Here is an 18,258-nt window from a genome sequence, read left to right on the forward strand (position 1 = left end):
TAATTAAAACACTTTTATTTCAAATTCTTTACAGAAGTATCACAACAGCTAGTTAACCATAGACTAAAAACATGGGATCATCAACTTTCATTGAAACATGTACAAGTGTCTAGTTACTTTATGCAACAACAAAAAAATAGCTGTGGAGGTACAAAATATAACGTGACGCAACGTGAATAAAATGGGCATTATTAATACACCTAAACAATACAATGCTAGTTGTAATATAGCCAATTTATCAACAGAAATAACAACCTGTAAAACAAAATGGATTTCACAAAAAACAGGATTTTCTGTCAAGTGCAACGAGGGAAGAACTTGAGGTGAAGAGCACTTATTCAGTTTCTCTCATGATATAACAGTACCTGCAAACAGCATGTATGTAACATGAAAGACAAATGTTCTTACACATTTTTGGCGGGAAATTCTTGATTGGAGACTAAAATTTGATGAATCTTTCTGATGAATTTGTCCATTATAGATCAGTGGGAAAAGCATCTATTTTTTTTTAAAAAAAAACCCCCCCCCCCCCCCCCCAAAAAAAAAAACACAACTAGTGTGGTCGGAAAAGCTTTACAAAATGAAAAGGAACTTGACAGGAAATATAAATATACAGAATAAATGCATTTCTCACTTAAAAAACAACAATACTGCATGATTCAGTTGGTGGAGATACAGTACAATCCTTTTAAAAGTTAGCATTTAGACCCCCCCCCCCCCCACAAAAAAATGGCAACCAAAAAAAAAAAACTAAACATAAAAAAAGTGAAAAAGACATTTCCAAATGGCACCATATTCCCTATATAGTGCACTACTTTTGACCAGAACCCTAGGGTCCCTTACGGGCTCTGGTCAAAAGTAGGGCGCTGTCTAGGAACTAGTGCCATTTGGACCTCGACCAGTGTTCTAAACAAGGTGGAATCTTGGTCCGGCTGTAGCGACGATGTCACTGTAAGGCTCGGTCTGGTTGAGCTCGATAGCCTGCTGTTTCTTCAGAACCAGGAAACTGTAGAACTTGGCGGCCGCCTGCTTCTTGTTGTTCTCTCGGCACAGCTCCAACAAGCTGACCTGCTCGGCTCCCGTCTTGGCCATGACTCGCTGAGGAGAGAACCGAGAGAGAGAGAGACAGTCACCTTACTGATCAATGGTCTGTTCAAATAGGTGACAGACCGACCCTGGAGAAACGGGGGTCGTCCAACTAGAAAACAGACCGACCCTGGAGAAACGGGGGTCGTCCAACTAGAAAACAGACCGACCCTGGAGAAACGGGGGTCGTCCAACTAGATGACAGACCGACCCTGGAGAAACGGGGGTCGTCCAACTAGATGACAGACCGACAATGGAGAAACGGGGGTCGTCCAACTAGAAAAACAGACCGACCCTGGAGAAACGGGGGTCGTCCAACTAGAAAACAGACCGACCCTGGAGAAACGGGGGTCGTCCAACTAGAAAACAGACCGACCCTGGAGAAACGGGGGTCGTCCAACTAGATGACAGACCGACCCTGGAGAAACGGGGGTCGTCCAACTAGATGACAGACCGACAATGGAGAAACGGGGGTCGTCCAACTAGATGACAGACCGACAATGGAGAAACGGGGGTCGTCCAACTAGAAAAACAGACCGACCCTGGAGAAACGGGGGTCGTCCAACTAGATGACAGACCGACCCTGGAGAAACGGGGGTCGTCCAACTAGAAAACAGACCGACCCTGGAGAAACGGGGGTCGTCGAACTAGAAAACAGACCGACCCCGGAGAAACGGGGGTCGTCCAAATAAGAGATCATGAAACGACTGCTGAGATGAAGTCAGTCGTCTCCAGACAACCAGATGAGCCCGAAAAGCTTTTACCAGAATACTCGAACTGCCCCGTTTTCCATTATAGCAAGTTTCCACATGGAAATGTAATATTCTGTACCTCTAATTTCAAACACAACATTAGCATAGTTTGTTTACCTGAAGTAGTGATTAACACCATGTTTGTTTACCTGAAGTAAATAACAAGATGTGTGTTTACCTGAAGAAGTGAGTAACACCATGTTTGTTTACCTGAAGTAGTGAATAACACCATGTGTGTTTACCTGAAGTAGTGATTAACACCATGTGTGTTTACCTGAAGTAGTGAATAACAAGATGTGTGTTTACCTGAAGAAGTAAATAACACCATGTGTGTTTACCTGAAGTAGTGAGTAACACCATGTTTGTTTACCTGAAGAAGTGATTAACACCATGTTTGTTTACCTGAAGAAGTAAATAACACCATGTGTGTTTACCTGAAGTAGTGAGTAACACCATGTTTGTTTACCTGAAGAAGTGATTAACAAGATGTTTGTTTACCTGAAGAAGTGATTAACACCATGTTTGTTTACCTGAAGAAGTGATTAACAACATGTGTGTTTACCTGAAGAAGTGATTAACAACATGTGTGTTTACCTGAAGGCCATGCAGCATCTGCTGGGTCCTCTTGTTCCATCTCTTCTCCTCCTGGTCCTGGGTTGGATCACCCTCCTCCTCCTGCAAACAAACACACTCTGAAAACATGCAGGACCTCAAGGGCCCCCCAGTCTCTACCCTCCTCCCCCCAGTCTTTACCCTCCTCCCCAGTCTCTACCCTCCTCCTCCCCAGTCTCTACCCCCTCCACCTCCCCAGTCTCTACCCTCCTCCACCTCCCCAGTCTCTACCCTCCTCCACCTCCCCAGTCTCTACCCTCCTCCACCTCCCCAGTCTCTACCCTCCTCTCCCCAGTCTCTACCCTCCTCTCCCCAGTCTCTACCCTCCTCTCCCCAGTCTCTACCCTCCTCTCTCCCCAGTCTCTACCCTCCTCTCCCCCCAGTCTCTACCCTCCTCTCCCCCCAGTCTCTACCCTCCCCCCCCCAGTCTCTACCCTCCACCCCCCAGTCTCTACCCTCCTCCCCCCAGTCTCTACCCTCCTCTCCCCAGTCTCTACCCTCCTCTCCCCAGTCTCTACCCTCCTCTCCCCAGTCTCTACCCTCCTCCCCCCAGTCTCTACCCTCCTCTCCCCAGTCTCTACCCTCCTCCCCCAAGTCTCTACCCTCCTCCCCCCAGTCTCTACCCTCCTCCCCAGTCTCTACCCTCCTCCCCAGTCTCTACCCTCCTCCCCCACCTCCCCAGTCTCTACCCTCCTCCCCCCAGTCTCTACCCCCCAGTCTCTACCCTCCTCCCCCCAGTCTCTACCCTCCTCCCCCCAGTCTCTACCCCCCCAGTCTCTACCCTCCCCCCCAGTCTCTACCCTCATCCCCCCCCCTCCCCCCAGTCTCTACCCCCCCCCAGTCTCTACCCTCCCCCCCAGTCTACCCTCCTCCCCCCCAGTCTCTACCCTCCTCCCCCCAGTCTCTACCCTCCTCCTCCCCAGTCTCTACCCTCCTCCTCCCCAGTCTCTACCCTCCTCCTCCCCAGTCTCTACCCACCTCCCCCCAGTCTCTACCCTCCCCCCCAGTCTCGACCCTCCTCCTCCCCAGTCTCTACCCTCCTCCTCCCCAGTCTCTACCCTCCTCCTCCCCAGTCTCTACCCTCCTCCTCCCCAGTCTCTACCCTCCTCCTCCCCAGTCTCTACCCTCCTCCCCCCAGTCTCTACCCTCCTCTCCCCAGTCTCTACCCTCCTCCCCAGTCTCTACCCTCCTCCCCAGTCTCTACCCTCCTCCCCCACCTCCCCAGTATCTACCCTCCTCCCCCCAGTCTCTACCCCCCCAGTCTCTACCCTCCCCCCCAGTCTCTACCCTCCTCCCCCCCCCCTCCCCAGTCTCTACCCTCCTCCCCCCAGTCTCTACCCTCCTCCCCCCAGTCTCTACCCCCCCAGTCTCTACCCTCCCCCCAGTCTCTACCCTCCTCCCCCCCCTCCCCCCAGTCTCTACCCTCCTCCCCAGTCTCTACCCTCCTCCTCCCCAGTCTCTACCCCCTCCACCTCCCCAGTCTCTACCCCCTCCACCTCCCCAGTCTCTACCCTCCTCCACCTCCCCAGTCTCTACCCTCCTCCACCTCCCCAGTCTCTACCCTCCTCCACCTCCCCAGTCTCTACCCTCCTCTCCCCAGTCTCTACCCTCCTCTCCCCAGTCTCTACCCTCCTCTCCCCAGTCTCTACCCTCCTCTCTCCCCAGTCTCTACCCTCCTCTCCCCCCAGTCTCTACCCTCCCCCCCCAGTCTCTACCCTCCCCCCCCAGTCTCTACCCTCCACCCCCCAGTCTCTACCCTCCTCCCCCCAGTCTCTACCCTCCTCTCCCCAGTCTCTACCCTCCTCTCCCCAGTCTCTACCCTCCTCTCCCCAGTCTCTACCCTCCTCCCCCCAGTCTCTACCCTCCTCTCCCCAGTCTCTACCCTCCTCCCCCCAGTCTCTACCCTCCTCCCCCCAGTCTCTACCCTCCTCCCCAGTCTCTACCCTCCTCCCCAGTCTCTACCCTCCTCCCCCACCTCCCCAGTCTCTACCCTCCTCCCCCCAGTCTCTACCCTCCTCCCCCCAGTCTCTACCCTCCTCCCCCCAGTCTCTACCCCCCCAGTCTCTACCCTCCCCCCCAGTCTCTACCCTCATCCCCCCCCCTCCCCCCAGTCTCTACCCCCCCCCAGTCTCTACCCTCCCCCCCAGTCTACCCTCCTCCCCCCCAGTCTCTACCCTCCTCCCCCCAGTCTCTACCCTCCTCCTCCCCAGTCTCTACCCTCCTCCTCCCCAGTCTCTACCCTCCTCCTCCCCAGTCTCTACCCACCTCCCCCCAGTCTCTACCCTCCCCCCCAGTCTCGACCCTCCTCCTCCCCAGTCTCTACCCTCCTCCTCCCCAGTCTCTACCCTCCTCCTCCCCAGTCTCTACCCTCCTCCTCCCCAGTCTCTACCCTCCTCCTCCCCAGTCTCTACCCTCCTCCCCCCAGTCTCTACCCTCCTCTCCCCAGTCTCTACCCTCCTCCCCAGTCTCTACCCTCCTCCCCAGTCTCTACCCTCCTCCCCCACCTCCCCAGTATCTACCCTCCTCCCCCCAGTCTCTACCCCCCCAGTCTCTACCCTCCCCCCCAGTCTCTACCCTCCTCCCCCCCCCCTCCCCAGTCTCTACCCTCCTCCCCCCAGTCTCTACCCTCCTCCCCCCAGTCTCTACCCTCCCCCCAGTCTCTACCCTCCTCCCCCCCCTCCCCCCAGTCTCTACCCTCCTCCTCCCCAGTCTCTACCCTCCACCTCCCCAGTCTCTACCCCCCCCAGTCTCTACCCCCCCCAGTCTCTACCCTCCTCCCCCAGTCTCTACCCTCCTCCCCAGTCTCTACCCTCCTCCCCAGTCTCTACCCTCCCCCCCAGTCTCTACCCTCCCCCCCAGTCTCTACCCTCCTCACCTCCCCAGTCTCTACCCTCCCCACCTCCCCAGTCTCTACCCTCCCCACCTCCTCAGTCTCTACCCTCCTCCCCCACCTCCTCAGTCTCTACCCTCCTCCCCCACCTCCTCAGTCTCTACCCTCCTCCCCCACCTCCTCAGTCTCTACCCTCCTCCCCCACCTCTTCAGTCTCTACCCTCCTCCCCCACCTCTTCAGTCTCTACACCCACCTCTTCAGTCTCTACACCCACCTCTTCAGTCTCTACCCTCCCCCCCAGTCTCTACCCTCCTCCCCCACCTCCCCAGTCTCTACCCTCCTCCCCCACCTCCCCAGTCTCTACCCTCCTCCCCCACCTCCCCAGTCTCTACCCTCCTCCCCCACCTCCCCAGTCTCTACCCTCCTCCCCCACCTCCTCAGTCTCTACCCCCACCTCCTCAGTCTCTACCCTCCCCCACCTCCTCAGTCTCTACACCCCCCTCCTCAGTCTCTACACCCCCCTCTTCAGTCTCTACACCCCCCTCTTCAGTCTCTACACCCCCCTCTTCAGTCTCTACACCCCCCTCTTCAGTCTCTACACCCCCCTCTTCAGTCTCTACACCCCCCTCTTCAGTCTCTACACCCCCCTCTTCAGTCTCTACACCCCCCTCTTCAGTCTCTACACCCCCCTCTTCAGTCTCTACACCCCCCTCTTCAGTCTCTACACCCCCCTCTTCAGTCTCTACACCCCCCTCTTCAGTCTCTACACCCCCCTCTTCAGTCTCTACACCCCCCTCTTCAGTCTCTACACCCCCCTCTTCAGTCTCTACACCCCCCTCTTCAGTCTCTACACCCCCCTCTTCAGTCTCTACACCCCCCTCTTCAGTCTCTACACCCCCCTCTTCAGTCTCTACACCCCCCTCTTCAGTCTCTACACCCCCCTCTTCAGTCTCTACACCCCCCTCTTCAGTCTCTACACCCCCCTCTTCAGTCTCTACACCCCCCTCTTCAGTCTCTACACCCCCCTCTTCAGTCTCTACACCCCCCTCTTCAGTCTCTACACCCCCCTCTTCAGTCTCTACACCCCCCTCTTCAGTCTCTACACCCCCCTCTTCAGTCTCTACACCCCCCTCTTCAGTCTCTACACCCCCCTCTTCAGTCTCTACACCCCCCTCTTCAGTCTCTACACCCCCCTCTTCAGTCTCTACACCCCCCTCTTCAGTCTCTACACCCCCCTCTTCAGTCTCTACACCCCCCTCTTCAGTCTCTACACCCCCCTCTTCAGTCTCTACACCCCCCTCTTCAGTCTCTACACCCCCCTCTTCAGTCTCTACACCCCCCTCTTCAGTCTCTACACCCCCCTCTTCAGTCTCTACACCCCCCTCTTCAGTCTCTACACCCCCCTCTTCAGTCTCTACACCCCCCTCTTCAGTCTCTACACCCCCCTCTTCAGTCTCTACACCCCCCTCTTCAGTCTCTACACCCCCCTCTTCAGTCTCTACACCCCCCTCTTCAGTCTCTACACCCCCCTCTTCAGTCTCTACACCCCCCTCTTCAGTCTCTACACCCCCCTCTTCAGTCTCTACACCCCCCTCTTCAGTCTCTACACCCCCCTCTTCAGTCTCTACACCCCCCTCTTCAGTCTCTACACCCCCCTCTTCAGTCTCTACACCCCCCTCTTCAGTCTCTACACCCCCCTCTTCAGTCTCTACACCCCCCTCTTCAGTCTCTACACCCCCCTCTTCAGTCTCTACACCCCCCTCTTCAGTCTCTACACCCCCCTCTTCAGTCTCTACACCCCCCTCTTCAGTCTCTACACCCCCCTCTTCAGTCTCTACACCCCCCTCTTCAGTCTCTACACCCCCCTCTTCAGTCTCTACACCCCCCTCTTCAGTCTCTACACCCCCCTCTTCAGTCTCTACACCCCCCTCTTCAGTCTCTACACCCCCCTCTTCAGTCTCTACACCCCCCTCTTCAGTCTCTACACCCCCCTCTTCAGTCTCTACACCCCCCTCTTCAGTCTCTACACCCCCCTCTTCAGTCTCTACACCCCCCTCTTCAGTCTCTACACCCCCCTCTTCAGTCTCTACACCCCCCTCCTCAGTCTCTACACCCCCCTCCTCAGTCTCTACACCCCCTCCTCAGTCTCTACACCCCCTCCTCAGTCTCTACACCCCCTCCTCAGTCTCTACACCCCCTCCTCAGTCTCTACACCCCCTCCTCAGTCTCTACACCCCCCCCCCCCCTTATAAACCCTCTCTGATGACACCACTCACATCCTCATCACTGTCATCCTTGTCCTTCTTCTCCTTGTCCAGCAGGTCCAGTTCAGGCACCAGCTGTGTGAGGTTGAGGCTCTCCTCTGGGGGCAGGTCTACCTGGGCCACGGAAAGGACCGACTGATCAGCCTGAGCTAACGAGAGGACTGAGAGATCAGCCTGAGGCTCCTGGGCTCCCATCTAAAATGGACGAGACAGGAAGAGAGGGATTGGACACACATAGAGGTAAGACAAAACAGGATGCTGATATCCCAATCAACCGTAACAGCAGTGGGTTAACAGGCTGATACCCCAATCAACTGTAACAGTGGGGGAAAAGGCTGATATCCCAATCAACCGTAACCAGCAGTGGGGGAAAAGGCTGATATCCCAATCAACTGTAACAGCAGTGGGGTTAACAGGCTGATATCCCAATCAACCGTAACAGCAGTGGGGTTAACAGGCTGATACCCCAATCAACCGTAACAGCAGTGGGGTTAACAGGCTGATATCCCAGTCTCCTGAATGGAGGCAGCAGTGGGGTTAACAGGCTGATACCCCAATCAACTGTAACAGTGGGGGAAAAGGCTGATATCCCAATCAACTGTAACAGCAGTGGGTTAACAGGCTGATACCCCAATCAACTGTAACAGTGGGGGAAAAGGCTGATATCCCAATCAACTGTAACAGCAGTGGGGTTAACAGGCTGATACCCCAATCAACTGTAACAGTGGGGGAAAAGGCTGATATCCCAATCAACTGTAACAGCAGTGGGTTAACAGGCTGATACCCCAATCAACCGTAACAGCAGTGGGGTTAACAGGCTGATACCCCAATCAACTGTAACAGTGGGGGAAAAGGCTGATATCCCAATCAACTGTAACAGCAGTGGGGTTAACAGGCTGATACCCCAATCAACTGTAACAGTGGGGTTAACAGGCTGATACCCCAATCAACTGTAACAGTGGGGGAAAAGGCTGATATCCCAATCAACCGTAACAGCAGTGGGGTTAACAGGCTGATACCCCAATCAACTGTAACAGCAGTGGGGTTAAAAGGCTGATATCCCAATCAACCGTAACCAGCAGTGGGGTTAAAAGGCTGATATCCCAATCAACTGTAACAGCAGTGGGGTTAACAGGCTGATATCCCAATTAACCGTAACAGCAGTGGGGTTAACAGGCTGATATCCCAATCAACCGTAACAGCAGTGGGGGAAAAGGCTGATATCCCAATCAACCGTAACAGCAGTGGGGTTAACAGGCTGATATCCCAATCAACTGTAACAGCAGTGGCGTTAACAGGCTGATATCCCAATCAACCGTAACAGCTGTGGGGTTAACAGGCTGATATCCCAGTCTCCTGAATGGAGGCAGCAGTGGGGTTAACAGGCTGATATCCCAGTCTCCTGAATGGAGGCAGCAGTGGGGTTAACAGGCTGATATCCCAGTCTCCTGAATGGAGGCAGCAGTGGGGTTAACAGGCTGATATCCCAGTCTCCTGAATGAAGGCAGCAGTGGGGTTAACAGGCTGATATCCCAGTCTCCTGAATGGAGGCAGCAGTGGGGTTAACAGGCTGATATCCCAGTCTCCTGAATGAAGGCAGCAGTGGGGTTAACAGGCTGATATCCCAGTCTCCTGAATGAAGACAGCAGTGGGGTTAACAGGCTGATATCCCAGTCTCCTGAATGGAGGCAGCAGTGGGGTATAACAGGCTGATATCCCAGTCTCCTGAATGAAGGCAGCAGTGGGGTATAACAGGCTGATATCCCAGTCTCCTGAATGGAGGCAGCAGTGGGGTTAACAGGCTGATATCCCAGTCTCCTGAATGGAGGCAGCAGTGGGGTTAACAGGCTGATATCCCAGTCTCCTGAATGGAGGCAGCAGTGGGGTTAACAGGCTGATATCCCAGTCTCCTGAATGGAGGCAGCAGTGGGGTTAACAGGCTGATATCCCAGTCTCCTGAATGGAGGCAGCAGTGGGGTTAACAGGCTGATATCCCAGTCTCCTGAATGGAGGCAGCAGTGGGGTTAACAGGCTGATATCCCAGTCTCCTGAATGGAGGCAGCAGTGGGGTTAACAGGCTGATATCCCAGTCTCCTGAATGAAGACAGCAGTGGGGTTAACAGGCTGATATCCCAGTCTCCTGAATGGAGGCAGCAGTGGGGTATAACAGGCTGATATCCCAGTCTCCTGAATGAAGGCAGCAGTGGGGTATAACAGGCTGATATCCCAGTCTCCTGAATGGAGGCAGCAGTGGGGTTAACAGGCTGATATCCCAGTCTCCTGAATGGAGGCAGCAGTGGGGTTAACAGGCTGATATCCCAGTCTCCTGAATGAAGGCAGCAGTGGGGTTAACAGGCTGATATCCCAGTCTCCTGAATGAAGGCAGCAGTGGGGTTAACAGGCTGATATCCCAGTCTCCTGAATGGAGGCAGCAGTGGGGTTAACAGGCTGATATCCCAGTCTCCTGAATGGAGGCAGCAGTGGGGTTAACAGGCTGATATCCCAGTCTCCTGAATGGAGGCAGCAGTGGGGTTAACAGGCTGATATCCCAGTCTCCTGAATGGAGGCAGCAGTACTCACAGGCAGGCCAGCCTCCTTCTCGTGGGCTTTGTGTTTGAGTCCGTGTGGGGTGGACGGCGGTGGCATGACAGACTCATCCAGGGTGGTCCTACTACCCTCCATGGCTGAGGCCTGGAGCATGCTGGGTTCCTCCATGATGGTCTGGTCTGAGGAGAGAGAGAGACACGGGGTTGGTTTGATAACAGAGGAACAACCAGATGTCCATGATGGTCTGGTCTGAGGAGAGAGAGAGGGAGACAGCCTTCTCTGGGAAGGTAACTTACCGATAACGTCCCTGCCAGACAGAGCCTCCTCTCTGGGGTTAGTATGAGGGGTGAGAGGCTGAAGGTGACTTACCGATAACGTCCCTGCCAGACAGAGCCTCCTCTCTGGGGTTAGTATGAGGGGTGAGAGGCTGAAGGTGACTTACCGATAACGTCCCTGCCAGACAGAGCCTCCTCTCTGGGGTTAGTATGAGGGGTGAGAGGCTGAAGGTGACTTACCGATAACATCCCTGCCAGACAGAGCCTCCTCTCTGGGGTTAGTATGAGGGGTGAGAGGCTGAAGGTGACTTACCGATAACGTCCCTGCCAGACAGAGCCTCCTCTCTGGGGTTAGTATGAGGGGTGAGAGGCTGAAGGTGACTTACCGATAACGTCCCTGCCAGACAGAGCCTCCTCTCTGGGGTTAGTATGAGGGGTGAGAGGCTGAAGGTGACTTACCGATAACATCCCTGCCAGACAGAGCCTCCTCTCTGGGGTTAGTATGAGGGGTGAGAGGCTGAAGGTGACTTACCGATAACGTCCCTGCCAGACAGAGCCTCCTCTCTGGGGTTAGTATGAGGGGTGAGAGGCTGAAGGTGACTTACCGATAACATCCCTGCCAGACAGAGCCTCCTCTCTGGGGTTAGTATGAGGGGTGAGAGGCTGAAGGTGACTTACCGATAACATCCCTGCCAGACAGAGCCTCCTCTCTGGGGTTAGTATGAGGGGTGAGAGGCTGAAGGTGACTTACCGATAACATCCCTGCCAGACAGAGCCTCCTCTCTGGGGTTAGTGTGAGAGGCTGAAGGTGACTTACCGATAACATCCCTGCCAGACAGAGCCTCCTCTCTGGGGTTAGTATGAGGGGTGAGAGGCTGAAGGTGACTTACCGATAACATCCCTGCCAGACAGAGCCTCCTCTCTGGGGTTAGTATGAGGGGTGAGAGGCTGAAGGTGACTTACCGATAACATCCCTGCCAGACAGAGCCTCCTCTCTGGGGTTAGTATGAGGGGTGAGAGGCTGAAGGTGACTTACCGATAACGTCCCTGCCAGACATACTAACCTCAGAGAGGAGGCTCTGAGGGGTGAGAGGCTGAAGGTAACTTACCGATAACGTCCCTGCCAGACAGAGCCTCCTCTCTGGGTTAGTATGAGGGGTGAGAGGCTGAAGGTAACTTACCGATAACGTCCCTGCCAGACAGAGCCTCCTCTCTGGGCACCTCGGGGTTCTCCAGGTCCTTGAGGAATTCATCCAGACTATCAGCCTCTCCTCCCTTCCTCCTCTTCCTCATCTCGTCCGGCACCAGGGGAGTCAGGCAGCGTGTGAACATCTGATAACACAGGACATGTTTCAGTTAAAACCATTGTTGACTTCCTTCCTGTCTCTTACCTTCAACAGTCTGCTGTTCCAGAGCGGCTGTGTGTTCACTTCCTGTCTCTTACCTTCAACAGTCTGCTGTTCCAGAGCGGCTGTGTGTTCACTTCCTGTCTCTTACCTTCAACAGTTTGCTGTTCCAGAGCGGCTGTGTGTTCACTTCCTGTCTCTTACCTTCAACAGTTTGCTGTTCCAGAGCGGTTGTGTGTTCACTTCCTGTCTCTTACCTTCAACAGCTTGCTGTTCCAGAGCGGCTGTGTGTTCACTTCCTGTCTCTTACCTTCAACAGTTTGCTGTTCCAGAGCGGCTGTGTGTTCACTTCCTGTCTCTTACCTTCAACAGTTTGCTGTTCCAGAGCAGCTGTGTGTTCACTTCCTGTCTCTTACCTTCAACAGTTTGCTGTTCCAGAGCGGCTGTGCGGGGAGAGAGAAAAGTTTCTCCACTCCTCCCGTCTCTTTCCACATCATCAGCTTCTTGGTGGGAGGGGCCAGGTCCAACGTGGTCACGATGTCCGAGTAGTCGCTGAGCTGGGCGCGGATCGACTTGCTGTCCAGCTCCTTCAGGTTGTCAACAATCAGCTTCCTCTTCCTCTTCGCCTTGGTCTCTTTCACTAGACAGACAGAAGTGTGGATGTCATTCTCTTTCACTAGACAGACAGAAGTGTGGATGTCATTCTCCTTCACTAGACAGACAAGAAGTGTGGATGTCATTCTCCTTCACTAGACAGACAAGAAGTGTGGATGTCATTCTCCTTCACTAGACAGAAGTGTGGATGTCATTCTCCTTCACTAGACAGACAGAAGCGTGGATGTCATTCTCCTTCACTAGACAGACAGAAGTGTGGATGTCATTCTCCTTCACTAGACAGAAGTGTGGATGTCATTCTCCTTCACTAGACAGAAGTGTGGATGTCATTCTCCTTCACTAGACAGAAGTGTGGATGTCATTCTCCTTCACTAGACAGACAGAAGTGTGGATGTCATTCTCCTTCACTAGACAGACAGAAGTGTGGATGTCATTCTCCTTCACTAGACAGACAGAAGTGTGGATGTCATTCTCCTTCACTAGACAGACAGAAGTGTGGATGTCATTCTCCTTCACTAGACAGAAGTGTGGATGTCATTGTCCTTCACTAGACAGAAGTGTGGATGTCATTCTCCTTCACTAGACAGATGTGTGGATGTCATTCTCCTTCACTAGACAGAAGTGTGGATGTCATTCTCCTTCACTAGACTGAAGTGTGGATGTCATTGTCCTTCACTAGACAGACAAGAAGTGTGGATGTCATTCTCCTTCACTAGACAGAAGTGTGGATGTCATTCTCCTTCACTAGACAGACAGTGTGGATGTCATTCTCCTTCACTAGACAGAAGTGTGGATGTCATTCTCCTTCACTAGACAGACAGAAGTGTGGATGTCATTCTCCTTCACTAGACAGAAGTGTGGATGTCATTCTCCTTCACTAGACAGAAGTGTGGATGTCATTCTCCTTCACTAGACAGAAGTGTGGATGTCATTGTCCTTCACTAGACAGACAGAAGTGTGGATGTCATTGTCCTTCACTAGACAGACAAGAAGTGTGGATGTCATTCTCCTTCACTAGACAGACAGTGTGGATGTCATTCTCCTTCACTAGACAGAAGTGTGGATGTCATTCTCCTTCACTAGACAGAAGTGTGGATGTCATTCTCCTTCACTAGACAGAAGTGTGGATGTCATTCTCCTTCACTAGACAGAAGTGTGGATGTCATTCTCCTTCACTAGACAGAAGTGTGGATGTCATTCTCCTTCACTAGACAGAAGTGTGGATGTCATTCTCCTTCACTAGACAGACAGAAGTGTGGATGTCATTCTCCTTCACTAGACAGAAGTGTGGATGTCATTCTCCTTCACTAGACAGAAGTGTGGATGTCATTTTAATGACCAATAATCACTATTTCTTTAACATGTGGTTTCTTTCACCACAGACGGAGAAGTGTGATAGCTGAAAACGTTAGCAGGGTAAATAAGGTGATTGTTCTCCAGCAGGGTACAGGTGTACATTTCCGTTATCGTATACAGACAGGGGTCATGTAAAGAAAAAGCGATTCTTCAAAAGGCTCAAGTCCCTGTGGTGTCAATGTTCAACCATTTCATCGGCTGTGTGTGAGTATTTCATTCCAGAGGAAACTCAAGTTATTCTCTTCGTTCCAGACAAGCTGAGACAACTGAAGTGCTTTTTATTGTGTTTTTAACAGAACTAGAGATTAAAAGTACCCAACACTGTGTTGCTGTGAAGAAGTATTTTTTTCTGCATATTTTTGATACTGAAATGTAAATCAGATTTCAACCAAAAACCTAATATTAGATAAAGGGAACCCGAGTTTAGAAATAAATAAAATATTTTTTTAACTAACAAAGTTATTCAACACCCAATTCCACCTGTGAAAAAGTAATTGCCTCCTTACACTCAATAAAACTTCAAATTTTAACGGTTTTCAACCAAACACTGCATTCCACAGTAACAAACGTTACACCAACAGTCCAGCACGGTGGTGGTAGTGTGATGGTTTGGGGTCAGCGTGGTGGTGGTAGTGTGATGGTTTGGGGTCAGCACGGTGGTGGTAGTGTGATGGTTTGGGGTCAGCGTGGTGGTGGTAGTGTGATGGTTTGGGGTCAGCACGGCGGTGGTGGTAGTAGTGTGATGGTTTGGGGTCAGCACGGCGGTGGTGGTAGTAGTGTGATGGTTTGGGGTCAGCATGGTGGTGGTGGTGGTGGTAGTAGTGTGATGGTTTGGGGTCAGCATGGTGGTGGTGGTGGGATGGTTTGGGGTCAGCATGGTGGTGGTAGTGGGATGGTTTGGGGTCAGCGTGGTGGTGGTAGTGGGATGGTTTGGGGTCAGCGTGGTGGTGGTAGTGTGATGGTTTGGGGTCAGCGTGGTGGTGGTAGTGTGATGGTTTGGGGTCAGCGTGGTGGTGGTAGTGTGATGGTTTGGGGTCAGCGCGGTGGTGGTAGTGTGATGGTTTGGGGTCAGCGCGGTGGTGGTAGTGGGATGGTTTGGGGTCAGCGCGGTGGTGGTAGTGTGATGGTTTGGGGTCAGCGCGGTAGTGGTAGTGTGATGGTTTGGGGTCAGCGCGGTGGTGGTAGTGTGATGGTTTGGGGTCAGCACGGTGGTGGTAGTGTGATGGTTTGGGGTCAGCACGGTGGTGGTAGTGTGATGGTTTGGGGTCAGCACGGTGGTGGTAGTGTGATGGTTTGGGGTCAGCATGGTAGTGGTGGTAGTGTGATGGTTTGGGGTCAGCACGGTAGTGGTGGTAGTGTGATGGTTTGGGGTCAGCACGGTGGTGGTAGTGGGATGGTTTGGGGTCAGCACGGTGGTGGTAGTGGGATGGTTTGGGGTCAGCACGGTGGTGGTAGTGGGATGGTTTGGGGTCAGCACGGTGGTGGTAGTGTGATGGTTTGGGGTCAGCACGGTGGTGGTAGTGTGATGGTTTGGGGTCAGCACGGTGGTGGTAGTGTGATGGTTTGGGGTCAGCATGGTAGTGGTGGTAGTGTGATGGTTTGGGGTCAGCACGGTGGTGGTAGTGGGATGGTTTGGGGTCAGCACGGTGGTGGTAGTGGGATGGTTTGGGGTCAGCGCGGTGGTGGTAGTGGGATGGTTTGGGGTCAGCGCGGTGGTGGTAGTGGGATGGTTTGGGGTCAGCGCGGTGGTGGTAGTGGGATGGTTTGGGGTCAGCGCGGTGGTGGTAGTGGGATGGTTTGGGGTCAGCGCGGTGGTGGTAGTGGGATGGTTTGGGGTCAGCGCGGTGGTGGTAGTGGGATGGTTTGGGGTCAGCGTGGTGGTGGTAGTGGGATGGTTTGGGGTCAGCGTGGTGGTGGTAGTGGGATGGTTTGGGGTCAGCGCGGTGGTGGTAGTGTGATGGTTTGGGGTCAGCATGGTAGTGGTGGTAGTGTGATGGTTTGGGGTCAGCATGGTAGTGGTGGTAGTGTGATGGTTTGGGGTCAGCGTGGTGGTGGTAGTGTGATGGTTTGGGGTCAGCGTGGTGGTGGTAGTGGGATGGTTTGGGGTCAGCGTGGTGGTGGTAGTGTGATGGTTTGGGGTCAGCGCGGTGGTGGTAGTGTGATGGTTTGGGGTCAGCGCGGTGGTGGTAGTGTGATGGTTTGGGGTCAGCGCGGTGGTGGTAGTGTGATGGTTTGGGGTCAGCGCGGTGGTGGTAGTGGGATGGTTTGGGGTCAGCGCGGTGGTGGTAGTGTGATGGTTTGGGGTCAGCGCGGTAGTGGTAGTGTGATGGTTTGGGGTCAGCACGGTGGTGGTAGTGTGATGGTTTGGGGTCAGCACGGTGGTGGTAGTGTGATGGTTTGGGGTCAGCACGGTGGTGGTAGTGTGATGGTTTGGGGTCAGCACGGTGGTGGTAGTGTGATGGTTTGGGGTCAGCATGGTAGTGGTGGTAGTGTGATGGTTTGGGGTCAGCACGGTGGTGGTAGTGGGATGGTTTGGGGTCAGCACGGTGGTGGTAGTGGGATGGTTTGGGGTCAGCACGGTGGTGGTAGTGGGATGGTTTGGGGTCAGCACGGTGGTGGTAGTGTGATGGTTTGGGGTCAGCACGGTGGTGGTAGTGTGATGGTTTGGGGTCAGCACGGTGGTGGTAGTGTGATGGTTTGGGGTCAGCATGGTAGTGGTGGTAGTGTGATGGTTTGGGGTCAGCACGGTGGTGGTAGTGGGATGGTTTGGGGTCAGCACGGTGGTGGTAGTGGGATGGTTTGGGGTCAGCGCGGTGGTGGTAGTGGGATGGTTTGGGGTCAGCGCGGTGGTGGTAGTGGGATGGTTTGGGGTCAGCGCGGTGGTGGTAGTGGGATGGTTTGGGGTCAGCGCGGTGGTGGTAGTGGGATGGTTTGGGGTCAGCGCGGTGGTGGTAGTGGGATGGTTTGGGGTCAGCGCGGTGGTGGTAGTGGGATGGTTTGGGGTCAGCGTGGTGGTGGTAGTGGGATGGTTTGGGGTCAGCGTGGTGGTGGTAGTGGGATGGTTTGGGGTCAGCACGGTGGTGGTAGTGTGATGGTTTGGGGTCAGCATGGTAGTGGTGGTAGTGTGATGGTTTGGGGTCAGCATGGTAGTGGTGGTAGTGTGATGGTTTGGGGTCAGCGTGGTGGTGGTAGTGGGATGGTTTGGGGTCAGCGTGGTGGTGGTAGTGGGATGGTTTGGGGTCAGCGTGGTGGTGGTAGTGGGATGGTTTGGGGTCAGCATGGTAGTGGTGGTAGTGTGATGGTTTGGGGTCAGCATGGTAGTGGTGGTAGTGTGATGGTTTGGGGTCAGCGTGGTGGTGGTAGTGTGATGGTTTGGGGTCAGCGTGGTGGTGGTAGTGGGATGGTTTGGGGTCAGCGTGGTGGTGGTAGTGGGATGGTTTGGGGTCAGCGTGGTGGTGGTAGTGGGATGGTTTGGGGTCAGCATGGTAGTGGTGGTAGTGTGATGGTTTGGGGTCAGCATGGTAGTGGTGGTAGTGTGATGGTTTGGGGTCAGCGTGGTGGTGGTAGTGGGATGGTTTGGGGTCAGCGTGGTGGTGGTAGTGGGATGGTTTGGGGTCAGCGTGGTGGTGGTAGTGTGATGGTTTGGGGTCAGCATGGTAGTGGTGGTAGTGTGATGGTTTGGGGTCAGCATGGTAGTGGTGGTAGTGTGATGGTTTGGGGTCAGCGTGGTGGTGGTAGTGGGATGGTTTGGGGTCAGCGTGGTGGTGGTAGTGGGATGGTTTGGGGTCAGCGTGGTGGTGGTAGTGGGATGGTTTGGGGTCAGCGTGGTGGTGGTAGTGTGATGGTTTGGGGTCAGCGCGGTGGTGGTAGTGTGATGGTTTGGGGTCAGCGCGGTGGTGGTAGTGGGATGGTTTGGGGTCAGCGCGGTGGTGGTAGTGGGATGGTTTGGGGTCAGCGCGGTGGTGGTAGTGTGATGGTTTGGGGTCAGCGCGGTAGTGGTAGTGTGATGGTTTGGGGTCAGCACGGTGGTGGTAGTGTGATGGTTTGGGGTCAGCACGGTGGTGGTAGTGTGATGGTTTGGGGTCAGCACGGTGGTGGTAGTGTGATGGTTTGGGGTCAGCACGGTGGTGGTAGTGTGATGGTTTGGGGTCAGCACGGTGGTGGTAGTGTGATGGTTTGGGGTCAGCATGGTAGTGGTGGTAGTGTGATGGTTTGGGGTCAGCACGGTGGTGGTAGTGGGATGGTTTGGGGTCAGCACGGTGGTGGTAGTGTGATGGTTTGGGGTCAGCATGGTAGTGGTGGTAGTGTGATGGTTTGGGGTCAGCACGGTGGTGGTAGTGGGATGGTTTGGGGTCAGCACGGTGGTGGTAGTGGGATGGTTTGGGGTCAGCGCGGTGGTGGTAGTGGGATGGTTTGGGGTCAGCGCGGTGGTGGTAGTGGGATGGTTTGGGGTCAGCGCGGTGGTGGTAGTGGGATGGTTTGGGGTCAGCGCGGTGGTGGTAGTGGGATGGTTTGGGGTCAGCGCGGTGGTGGTAGTGGGATGGTTTGGGGTCAGCGTGGTGGTGGTAGTGGGA

At 54.3% G+C, this 18,258-nt stretch overlaps 1 protein-coding gene across 3 annotated transcripts in view; it reads right to left on the reverse strand.

Moving 5' to 3' along the window:
- Positions 1-18,258, reverse strand: part of LOC129842166 (double-strand-break repair protein rad21 homolog A-like) — a 30,971-nt gene continuing 12,713 nt past the window's right edge. For all 3 annotated transcript variants that reach the window (XM_055910588.1, XM_055910589.1, XM_055910590.1), the window contains 6 exons: positions 12,130-12,353; positions 11,549-11,699; positions 10,126-10,271; positions 7,558-7,740; positions 2,433-2,513; positions 1-1,098 (listed from right to left, as the gene is read on the reverse strand). In XM_055910588.1, coding sequence (XP_055766563.1) covers positions 907-1,098; positions 2,433-2,513; positions 7,558-7,740; positions 10,126-10,271; positions 11,549-11,699; positions 12,130-12,353 — 977 coding nt within the window. In that variant the 3' untranslated portion in view covers positions 1-906. The remainder of the gene's footprint in view (positions 1,099-2,432; positions 2,514-7,557; positions 7,741-10,125; positions 10,272-11,548; positions 11,700-12,129; positions 12,354-18,258) is intronic.

This window comes from Salvelinus fontinalis, unplaced genomic scaffold, assembly GCF_029448725.1.
Source record: "Salvelinus fontinalis isolate EN_2023a unplaced genomic scaffold, ASM2944872v1 scaffold_0021, whole genome shotgun sequence".
Taxonomy (NCBI): Eukaryota; Metazoa; Chordata; class Actinopteri; order Salmoniformes; family Salmonidae; genus Salvelinus; species Salvelinus fontinalis.